This window comes from Apteryx rowi, unplaced genomic scaffold, assembly GCF_003343035.1.
Source record: "Apteryx rowi isolate R43461 unplaced genomic scaffold, aptRow1 scaffold_123, whole genome shotgun sequence".
NCBI classification, from domain to species: domain Eukaryota; kingdom Metazoa; phylum Chordata; class Aves; order Apterygiformes; family Apterygidae; genus Apteryx; species Apteryx rowi.
In genome coordinates, this window is record NW_020447453.1 from 1,659,117 (window position 1) to 1,671,681 (window position 12,565).

The following is a 12,565-nucleotide window of genomic DNA, read 5'->3' on the forward strand; positions in this document are numbered from 1 at the left end:
AAAAAAAAAAAAAAAAAAAGACCCCAAACCCCCAAAGCCATACAGCACATTTTCTGAAATAAGATCTTAACTATGTTTTCTGAAACAGCCTTATACGATGGCAGTAGAGAGGGGCTTTAAAGTGCAAGTTTGATGAAAGCAGTTTTGAGGTGTCAAACAGAAAAGCAATTTTTGGAAATTTCAGAGCTATATAAAACTATGTAATAGATAATGACAGAAGAACTGCCACAGGAAAAATGAAAGCCTAAAGGTCTCCAAGCACAGTGGCCCCCAAAATGACTCTGCGAAACATGGTTGGGTATCTTGAAAGTCTGTACAAACACACAATATTTGTACATGCTACATGTAATTAGGACTAGACAGGACTAAACAGGACTAAAATTAGGAGTAAACATGAAAATTAATCACCTAAACATATACAAGTGAACAGTGTTGCATAAATTTTCCACACTTACTTTGTTTGGAATTGGTTCCAGCATTATATAACCTACTGCTCACACAATGAAGAGCTCAGATAGCCAGAAAATAGAAGGAGGTTTTTTTTGCGAGCAAAGGTACAGAGAAGAAAGCAGCTAGCACTAGAGAGTGAGGTCAGTTGTTACATCTTTGAAGACATAATTTACTTCAATTTGCAAAGCAGACTTCATCTTGAGAAAATAGGGTTCTGGTAGCTTGGAAATAAAACTAAATTTAAAGATTCTTTCCTAGAGGGTTTTTTTTTTTTCCATGACTGCTGAAAAAGCTGGTTGTTGATTCTGCAAAAGGATGTAAAATGAACTGAACTAAGAACCCTGTTAGGCACATGCATGCATCAAGCATACATTTATTTCATTTGCATGGGCTGATTCTACTTGTTAGTATTTGAGAGAAGCCACAATATTGGAGTATCTTTCAAATGCATTGCAATATAAAATCCCAGTAAGTTATTCAGGTGCTAAAAACAAAGTTAATAGCTATAAAATAACTTACCTCCCGAGATATGATCCCTGCTCTGCGTGCTCTACTTCCCAGAACAAAAGAGAATTCACTGACTTGTGCCAGTCCTGCTGAGACAATCCATTTGATATACTGGCTGCTCTTTGGAAGAATCAGAGAAAGGACAAGCACTGCCAAGACAAACTTTAAAAACGTTTTTTTGGGTTGTTGTTGTGCATATATTTTTTGAACAGTGCAATAGATAAAATAGCACAATCATTGTAAGATACATAGCATCAAACACACTAATGCTGGTTATAAAATAAGCTAGTAGTCTTATAAATAAATACATCTTATCTTTTAAGGTCAAAAGAGACAAAAATTATGTTGTATAAAAGTAATATCTTGCTTGCTATAATAAAAACACTTGATAATTTTGTCAGAAATCCACAGCTAGACAAATAGATGTTTCTCCATGTGTAATGGACTTTTAACATTAAAAAAAATTTCTTTAATTTATCCTAAGAATGTTTCAAACTGTACTCTATCAATATATTTACAGTAAGAGTGTAATATTCTCTGCTATATCAAATGTTCAGTTCTTGCACAGAATTTTCATTATGGCATGCAGCACTGAGGTTATTTAGATTATTAAAAGATAGACGAGAAAAAGAAAATACCTTCATTATGACCACAGACAGCGTAAGAAAGAGTAAGACTGTGAGTTCATATATTACAAATGTGGGGAAAACATGAAGCCCTGGGGGGAGAGGTTAAAAAAAAAAAAAAAAGTTAGTACATCTTTTAACAAGAGCAACTTTAGCAAAGCATTCATACAAACTTCTAAAGTAAGTCTGAATAAATAAATTTATTGGAACACAGAATGAAAATATGCAGTATTCACAAAGACTGAAACAATTATTTTACAGAACTTATATTTTATTATTACTATACTATTATTTCTACATGAGATAATATATTACATATATATTATTGCTGTATTTATTATAGTATTTATATACATCTCTGCATACCATCAAGTAAGAAAAAAAAGATCCCCACTAATTTTTATTTACATGAACTGAAAGTTTTTTAGTGATTTTTTTTTTTTTGTTAAAAGAGATGTGAACTCTTGTGCTATGTTTCATTTCTAACTTATTTAGACTATACACAGTTCATCACAGGCAAAAAAGAAATGCCTGGTCTAAAATTTTAGTGTCCAGTGTATTTACAACCATTCAGTTTTAACTTTTTCAGAAATTCTTACCACTGCATTGATGTATTTTTAATTTAATGAATACAACTATAAGCTCCATTTAAAAGCAATATCCAGTTTGTCTTTTTAGAAATCTCTGAAAAACAACATTTAAAACTTTAAGACAGATATCTAATTATGATAATTTTGGGAGTTAGTAATAGATTTAATGGCTAGAGTGTATCTAAACAGACAAACAAAAACCACTCCTGCTTAATCACTAGGCACTTTCTGCAAGTTCCAACCACTTTGCACATTGGAGGGATTTATCACAAACAATATTCCAAAAAACATAAGTTGTATATGATTGATGCATGAGCACTTACTTATAAGCTTTTCTCTCTTCCACACCAATCAACAATACAGAATCTTCAGAACTGAAAAATACCTCTTTTTTTAAAAGCTATAAAAATATTGCAAGAAAATAATTTCACTGCTCTGCATATAGATTGTAACATACACTTTGTTAACTGTTTAACATTTTTGTATGAAACGGATTATCACTGTGGGAGGAACATGTTATTGTGTTTACATTGACTACAGCTACAACACAAAACATGCCTGTTTTGATCCCATGACCCTTACATGTGAGCTAGAAAAATCACCGACTGGAATCAGGGAAAGTTGTAACCCCCTGAACATGATCTAGCAACTAGAGAATTATACAAAGCCACATTGCTATGATGCAATTTTTTCTTTTTCAAAAATAGGAATGTAGCAAAGTAGCAAAAATTTGTCTCGTATTGAGACACCTAAATTTTATTCCCAGTGACCACACATACATTTTCAGTGGTCTTACCCCCCCCAAAAAAATCCATAAAAATCAGTAAAAGGTCATTTTTATTTGTTACTTATATGAAGCAAGATAACAAGAACTTGGAACAGCACAGCAGTTTAAAACTAAATTCTGCTAACAAATATATTTAAAAAAAAAAAAAAAGTATTTCTTGAGAGCAGTCCTGGCCTCACTAAAGAAGAATCTTACTCACAGTTGACTAAACTAGAGCGCATTTTTTTCCCTAGGCTATGAGGAACTCATGCAGGCAAACATAACTGTGAGTCTTTGGATGCTCATTCCTTTTTCAAAAAAGCTCTTAAAAGAGGAACCAGAATTATGGTGTTCCTGATAAATCCATAATAGTTGGCAATTCTTCAATCTAATTATTTCTGTTGAAGAACAAGAGTTTAGTGTCCTAAAGCATATAAGATGTGTAAATCAGTGCTGTAACTTATTTTAATGAAAGACAAGTTTTCACTAATTTTCTGTTCTTCATAGCACTACAGAGCCAAAAGAACTCTAGAGAACTAAAAGTTGTCTTCTCGTCCTGAACATGCAAGAGAAGTTGCTTGCAGTTACTTCAAGATGTTTTGTCCATATGCACGTTCCATTGTGGATGAATATGTACTTCAAGTACTCTAAGCTCAGATTTTTATACGAGTGGTATCCAATCACCATGCATACACCCTATGTTTTGTTTCTTAATTTCCTTCCACCTACAGAAGCACAAATGCTAAAGACTCACAATAAGGGGAGATATGGCAGAAAACAGAAGAGATACAAACATCACATCTAAAAAAAAAAAAAATTAAATGTATGTGTGCACACACGAGTGACAAATAGCTTTTCTCCTTTTACTGTTTGTCATGTGCACGTTGCTAATTCACCTTTAGGCCAATCTCAGAGATGTACATGAACAGCAACTAGAGAAATAACAGCATCAGGTTTGACAAGAGGGCCAACTCTGACACGTCTGGAATAGGAGATTTCAAAAAAGGGGCTATAATATAGCCTAGGGCTCTCATCACTGTTGGTGAATCTACTGTTTTAGTTCTGGAGCAGACAGACAGTCTGAAGTTAACCTGGAATGCCTCTCAGTGTGGAGATTAGTACCATATTTGAGAGATCTATGAGGCACAAACTACCATGAATTTCTACACTAATCCTGTGGAAGTAAGCATCACTAAGGTGAAGCAAGCCTAAACCTCTCACATACGCTATTCTGAAAAAACAACACAACTCCCCACTTGCACAATTTGGGAAAGAGACCTACCATGGTGGATTTCATGGCAGTTACAGACCTTTGCCCTAGCTCTAGACAAAAACTTGGGATAAGGCCACAAGTCATAACAAACCATTATACAATTATACAAATCTTTCAAGCCTTCCTGACAAAACAAATGCCACCAGAGAGATTAACTTCATAGACAGATGACACATGAATAAGGGCATTTGTTTTAAATAGCAGGCTTTGTGACTAGGCTCAGGAGTCACTATGGACTTGTTCTCTAAAGTGGAAAAAACACTTCAATCAAATACTTCAAAAACTTCAGGACCATCGTCAGGTAGCACATGGCATATCAGCCTGTCACTAATAGCTAGGATATCAGTTAGATGCATTTTCACGGAGCTGAGCAGTAAGTCACCGAACTTCAGTTCTATATAGTATTTTRGAAAAGCTGGAACAGAGGCCCTGGAGAAAAGGTGACCTTGCATCAGCATCAAGGCAAAAGCACAGTTCACTTGTATAAGTCAGTACATGTTCTTTCTTCTCTAAAGAATTATAAGTAAAATTTTGCAGATCCTTTTTATATGCAAGTCTTTCTTTACAAGTATCTTTTTTTTTTTTTTCAGATTAAGCAGATTCTACCTGCCTGCTGGACAGCTACTAAACAGCATGTGAAGATCAAAATGTAGTCATCCCCATGTCCTGGAAGATCCAGCATCAGAAGAGTGGTAGACTCTTAGAAATCCTTGACAACAAAAAAAAAATTACTGAAGACAGAACTTTCTTGGTCAGACTTCCAGGTCTTGGAGCCACAGAGTTAATCCTGACATGATCTCAGGCCAGGACAACCACTCAGAAAAATAACTTTAGCTCTACATTGGGATGCTGTATCTACCAGTAGTTTTAACAATTCTTAGATCATAGCTACCAAATGCAATAAACAACAGCTCTGGCCAGATCATTAAGACAATAATGGCAGAGCGCCAATGGTAGAGGGGAAAACCAACATTCATCTCCATTTTTCTGCAAAGGGAAAGTCTTCTCAATCCTAATGTCAGTTCTGAGAGCTTGAATCTTTCCATTTTCATTGTGTTCCCTGCAGGACAAGAAAGCATTTAGAGCTGGACGGACAAGGAGAAGACAATGAATGTCACGAATGAATCCCAATCCTGAGATCTTCTCTTGAATTCTAATTCAACAGAAGTATTAGAGGTTCAAAGAAAGATGGTTTTTGTGTTTGTTCTGGAGAATGGTAGTGCTGTCAGTGTCAGCATCACCCCTCTTCTGAAGAAAGAGGCCATGCTGTTAAAGGGTTTTCAGCATCTTGCATTCAGGATCCAATGCTGACCTCAAGATTTACCCAGAAGGGAAACATGGAATCTGGCAAGTAAGGACATCTGTACAGCACACTGAGGACATGCAACTTTGTCAGTGAGCAGAAGTAATCTGCCTGCTCACCAGGGGCAGATAGGGTCCTGATGCTTGATTTCAAACTCCACTCATCTTGTAATCTGGCAAAAAAATGGGATACTGGAGCCTTAAAAAAAACAACAACAACAAAAGAAAAACAGTCTATGCAAAAATGCATCAAAACAAAAAAAATCAAAGGAGGCAGAGGGGAAAAGAGAAGGAGCTAAGTACTAGATATCAAAACAGAAATGAGGAAAAAAAATGTTCTTAGACTGTGGCTCTTAAAGATCAGTCCAGATGTTCTCTCAAAAATATTAGTAAGGACAGGCAGTGAGAGGAGCTTTCCAACCTCAGCATAGAGCATAAAAAGAGCCAGGAAGCTTGAAGAACACACATAGGTGTAAATGAATGTGCAAATGGAGAGCGACTTAAAGTACAGCTATTAATGTCTAACTGCAAAGGTATATTATTCCTGCAAATGCATCTGTGCATGAATTTGAAAGCAGCAGCATTACACAGGTCAAGCTAAGGTCAGGACCACTTTTAAAGATGAGATGACCAAGTACTCTTCAGCTCAGCTTCCAGGCACTAGAAGGATTTTTGTAGTGAGAAAAGTAGACATTTAAGACAAGCAAGATGGGAACTAACTTTTTTCAAATGACATATTTACAACCACATTTCAATGATGTCACGTTTTTCTATTTATTCCTTTATTCTAAAAGGAACAGAAATCATATTGCTGTAGTGATGTACCATCCACCTCAGGATCTCAAGTGTCTTGACTCTCTGTTGTAGGGTGCTTGCTGCACGTAGCAACAATCCTCCGCTTTGAGAAGGGGAAAAATAATCTTTCCTATAACCTTTGCATAATTTCACGTAGTGGATTTATCTAAAGATAATCACAACAACAAAGATATTTGCGTGTGTGCATATATACATACAGAGAAAACAAGAAAACTTTTCTTACTAGATTTCTTCTTAAAGTTTAAGGAATACGTCATCCAATTCAGGTTTTCTTTGCAACAGCACATCACTCCTTTTCAAAACCTACCTCCTTGCCACACCACAAAACACACAAACTTCCCATTAACCATAGAAGCTGAAAGTATTAAGGGAAAAAATAAAATAAAAAAGTTTTTGCTTTGTAAATAAGCAGCATTATCACGTTTTGTCAGTTGCTCATTTTTCTGATTTATGGTCAGACATTTTAGCTAATTTTCTTGTGAGGCAGGGATAATGCCTGTTTTCTGTAAAAATCACACTAATTTGTTAGGCAATTTTCTTTCCCTTCTTACAGTTATAATCGGAATAACAATCAAAAAGGTATTTTTTAAATTTTGTAACAGAACTACCAAAGTAGCTTCCTTTCACTATAACTTAGGCTAGATAGACCTCTGCCTATCATGCCAATTGAAGTTTCACTATTTTCTTGTACTGTGCTTAAATCTCATCTCTAATCTTAATCTATGAAGTCACAGGAGTGTAGGACAGCATTTTTGTTCAGTACCTAGCAAAATTAACTTCTGGCTTATGATAACTTGTCATGCTTTGCAATCCTGATAACACCACCCACTCCATCACCATCTTTACTAAAACACAAACAGCTTATCTGTGAGCATTTAGCAATTACTCATCCAACCTTTTTAGTTACACAGGCCCAAAAGTTTTATTGTAGCTTGCCAGTTTCCTCCCTTTCATAAAAAATAAGTTCTTCAAGTAAATATATCTCTTAGTCAACAATCTGACTGAACAGCAGAATTTGTTATTAGGGGTTGGGAGAAACAAAATTAAGACTGTTGAACATTATTTCTTTTTTATTTTGATAATTGCCACAAAACAGCTTTGGTTTCTCTTACATGCCAGTTTAATGCCCATTGTTTCATATGCACATCATTACTTAAGACTAAAGACATGAAAGCCATATGAATTATGCTGATGGGACTTCACTATTACTTGAATAAATATACAGAAATAAAGAAAAAACAAAGTTGAGTAGAAATAGAAGCAAAACGAAGGTTGATCTTGGAAAAAGAGCCTTGAACTTCTGTGTGAGCCTGGGTTGAAAATGGCTGGAGTTGTAAGCAAAGGGCTAAATTCAAACCACCTACTTTGGACATTACAATGCCCCCAAATTGGACATACATCTCCTGTACAATATGTAAGGAGAGGCAAATGCTTTCACTAGGCCTCTCTTCATTCACTGTACAGGGACCAAAGCACTTTCATAACATGCTTCCTTTAGAGAAGAGCATGCATGGATACCTTGGGAATTTGGTATTTTAAAATGAAGATACTGACTGATTTTAAATATTTTCAAGATTAACCTGCTCTGGCTAGCAAGCATGCTGAATTATTCTTCTGGGCTTAGGCATCAATATTCCATTTCAGTAGGCATTCAGGTAGCCTGTCTGAGAGATATCTTGTTCAATTAATTCTTCCTTGTTGAGAACACAGAGATCACATTTTCCCAACTAAAGAAACTATAAAAAGGATCTGCTTCCATTATCATATTCTGCTTCTAGAGAAAAGCAAGCCACAAAGACCTGAAATCTACTCTACTAACCACTCAAAACGGCAATAAAATTTTCATGTAAATTACAAAAATATCCACTGTAAAGAGAAAATTTTCCAAAAACAACTCTTTTACCTTAAAACAGTTTAACTACACATGTAAAACAGCTCAAATTTAGAATTAACAATGAAAAACTGACATTAAAAAAAAAACCAACAGGAATTGAAAGTACAACATGGAAAGTGTTTAAGAAAATGAATGTTACCTTTAAAAGTATTAACAAAGTCAAACCAACACTGGAGTCAATTAACTTTTTTTTTTTTCACAAAATAAAATCCATTTCCTCCCCCCACTCTGTAGTCACCAAATTTCTTCCTTCCCCTTATTCATAGGTTAGCACTATTTCTAGTAAGTTTTCTTAGAAATTACCTATGGATGCAAAGAAAATGATGGCAAGAAAGTCACGTATTGGTTCAATACAGGACATAATCTCCTCAGTAACCATGTGACCCTGAGAAGAGATCAGAGCTCCAGCTAAGAAGCATCCCAGCTCCATTGACACATCCAATAGCTCTGTGATCTGTCAAGGAATAACAGAAAATCTATTGCTGTTCTCTTGCCCCAAGTGACTTCACATACCATTTTACAGTGAAATTATAAAGCTATACATTATATTGAGTGCAGTAAATTATTACATCTTTCTGCAATTTCAACAACAAATAGAATTCAGCATATTTAAGTGTTTTGCAGTAATTTATTTATCCAAGAGACACACAAAACCAATTTCGCCTTCATATTACCTCTTTCCCCACAGAAGCAAAAACAAAATAAAAAAATCCCTTAATCTACATTGTAATTCTTTGTGTCACTCATAAGGATAGCATTTGATTTCACTAAAGTGTGAGAGCTACTAACAGCTTCAGAGTCAGGATTACATAATGGATTGAGGCTGTGAAAATAATGCAGTTAACAGCATATTTTCCAACAGTCAACCAAAGCAGGAGCTGGGGTGGGGAGCAGGATCAAAACTTTTACTTTGGAAGAATAGCCTTGATTCAGCAAAACACTCCCAGACATAATTTATGTTTTATAATTGTAAATGGGATTTAATAACATGCCTCCGTGCTTTACTAAACAGGTATGGGTTCAAACACAAACTGCTGAACTGAAGCATGGTATCTATTTGAAAGAATTCACACTGCTCTTTATTCTTTCTATTATTTGTATAGGGTATTAGAAAGGAAGGACAAAACATATGTAAAGAGTCTAAACTAAAAATAAAGAAATTGCTTAAGACAATGCTCTTCACATCAAAAAAGCAGGCAGCACTTTTATTAAGTATAAAATATGTTTTAAAATAATTACTTTAAAACCATGCTGCTGCAGACAGTCACTGAGAAATGACAATGCTATTAATATTAATAGAACACTTTAAACTGAAGCCTTATTTCCATACTAATTTAGAATAAACAACAATATACTGTTGTACATTTATGGACAACATTCATCACATCTTGAACAGTGTTACACTGTATGGTATGAAGCTAAAACTCAAGTGACTTGAATTCATGGAGGAGAGCAAAGGAAATGATAAAGAAGTCATTCCAAGCAGTGCATAAAATGCTATCTAAAAATAAAACCAGACTTTTGTAATTTTAAGTAGTAATGTCTGAATGCTCATTACATAACTCCATTTGTGCTCACAGTCCTTAATTTATTGCAAGACATTTAAGAAAATGAATTGGAGCTGTCAAATACTGCAAACAGTTGCTGATCAGGCAAAACCAAAAACATATTATAATCCATTCTGACTACTACATAAAAGCTGTCACTTTGTATATGCTTATATTTTAAAACAAAAGGAATTTCAGTTTAGTTTCAAATGGTGGAGTGCTCTTCACAGCAATCTCAAATTGTAAGAGGGAAGAAGGAAATTTATATAAAAGGCTTTAAATTACCAGAACAAGATGAAGATACGGGAAATAGTTTGGAATGGGAAACATGTAAGTTCTTTTTCATAATCATAACGTTAGCTGTTGTAAAAGTTGCACCCTCTAGATTAAGATCCAAAACAGCCTCTTCAGACAAAATTGTAACTGTTTCTACTATTCACATATAATCCCCACACATTTATACATTATCAGCCATAACAGAGCTCCAGGTCAAAAAATTTATAGCTAATATTTTAAACATTCACATTTACATGGTTAAGTTGTCATTTAAGAAGGGATTTACAATCTCTTGTACGGGAATTGCATAATACTGTGCTCTTGTAAGTATCACTATTCAAGCAAGGAACAATTTAAGCATGAACAAATATGCTACATGCTTGCTCAGAAAGCATCAACATAACAAGAGCAAACAATACATCCACATGGGTTTGATCCCACAGGGTAAAAACTGCAATCCACTTCTTTACTCTAGGGCAACCTAAGTATGAGTTCAAGGACACAGTAGGTAAACTGTGAATGTTGCCATCTCTTCTCTGTCCTCTAGATATTACACAACCTCAAGTCTACAAAATACGTATGTTACTCTACACAGAGAAAAATCTATAGAGGATGAGACAGGCACGCGCATGCCCATGCGCCCGCACACTCTGGAAAGGGCTTGTTTTATTGGCCGGATGGTCTTCTCAGCAAAGATTCTTATATAACCAAGACTGGGAAAGTATTTTGCATTTAGTACTCCCTCTCTCTGCTTGCACTAGTTTTAATGTTTTGTCTTTACCTAAGAGGGCTCTAATAATTACTAATTTCTGGGCTGTGTGCCTGTTTCAGGTCCTTTTCTTTACTCCTACATTATAGAAAATGTTTTGTTGATTTGCACCTTTATCCCAGAACAATTCAATTTTCATTTGTTTTCAAAGGTCCTATTTTACTCTGTATTCAGACAGGTTATTTTGTTTTCACTAGGATATCGGACTTTTATGTTCAAATGTTCTACTACAACAATAAATAAGACAGGAATGCTATTCCCTGTTCCATTTGAATTTCAGCCATTTGTTCAGCAGTTCTGCCTATATTCTCTTATAATGCATGTCTTATTACTACTCTTTAATCATCATAGAAGTTTAATAAATAGGGTAAGCCAATAACTCTAAAGAAATCCTCATTGGAAATAAATGTATTAAGATTTCAGGTATTAATAATCTAAATCTGCCCAAGAGTAAAGAGGTGAATTCTAAACTTGTGTTTTAAAGAAGCAAAACTTCAATGTAAATGTAAACAATTTTTAGTGAGCCTTCTAAAAACTTCATCTCAACTGTATTTATATAATTAACTAGAATATTTGAGATTACAGTCCTTCCTTAATCCTCTCCCCTTAATTAATAGAAAGGGAGTTCATAAGCACATTATGAGTCACAGAGAAGCATTCCAGCAAACAAGGAATGACATTCGTAATACATCAGCGGAAAAAGTATGTACATTTTCATATAGCCAACTTTATTTACATACCAAAAAGTTGAAAAGAAGATAGAGTTATTTCCCTCCCCTTGCTGCCACCATCACGAGTCAACCATAATGCAGTCAAATYGGAAGCCACTTTTTCCCCCTCCTATTTGTATGCACATTCATATAAATGTAACTGCTATCCTTCTTGGTTGGGTGTGGGCTTTTTGTTTGTTTTTTGTTTTTTAATTGCTTAATAACATTCAGTGACTTATTTTAAAACATGACAAAACTCTAACACTGTTGTCCTACAAATATCTAATATTGCAGCTCATTATCAGGATACTGCTTAAAACAACCTTCTTGTAATGATTCTATACACACACAACAAAAAAGCAACACTACACCAATCAACATGCTGGCTGACATATTATGTGTTCTTCAGCTCTCCTTGTGGTACGCGTCTTGACTTAAAAGCACCAGTTTGGTCATCTATCTTAAATGGTCACATTTAAAACCGTAAGCTGGATTCTACTTTCTATGTTGTGATTGAACAGAATAGTTTACCAATCTACAAAAAGCAGTATCTGAAAAACTCAAAGCTTGCAAAGGAGTCACTGAGGATTCAATAATGGTCTGCAAGCTTTTAGTATTGATGACCATGTACTAATCAAAAAATGCACAACTGTGGCAAAGCTCAACCAGATTTTTATAGGGTTGGCACTTGACATAAGTCTTCCCCTGCCACCTCAAGATGTGCTTATCTAGCTGGGGTGGGGGGTGGGGGAGGAAAAAAGAATCAGTTACTTCTGAGAATATAGCTACATTTTGAGGGGAAAGAAAGGTGTTTCAAGCTCATAGTTGACATTTGTTGCATTTCTTTTTCCTCTAAGTTAGATTGTCAAGAAGAGGTATATTTAAGATCCAGGTTCAGATTTAGTCATTTGCAATGTTGTTGAACCAGGTCAAGCAGTTCAGGAATGCTCTCAACACAGGAATTTCCAAAAGTTACTTCCATACAGGAAGCTCCTCATCTGGCAGAGGATAATCCTTGCTTAAATTGCTTATTCTTACC

General features: G+C 35.1%; 1 protein-coding gene across 7 annotated transcripts in view; it reads right to left on the reverse strand.

Annotated features, from left to right (window-relative positions):
• The window catches only part of TMCO3 (transmembrane and coiled-coil domains 3), a 34,016-nt gene that overhangs the window by 743 nt on the left and 20,708 nt on the right, over positions 1-12,565 (reverse strand). For 2 of the 7 annotated variants that reach the window (XM_026054920.1, XM_026054929.1), the window contains 3 exons: positions 8,528-8,678; positions 1,596-1,675; positions 970-1,119 (listed from right to left, as the gene is read on the reverse strand). In XM_026054920.1, the coding sequence (XP_025910705.1) occupies positions 970-1,119; positions 1,596-1,675; positions 8,528-8,678 (381 nt within the window). The other 5 variants (XM_026054948.1, XR_003251782.1, XR_003251784.1 and 2 more) reach the window with 5 other exon arrangements.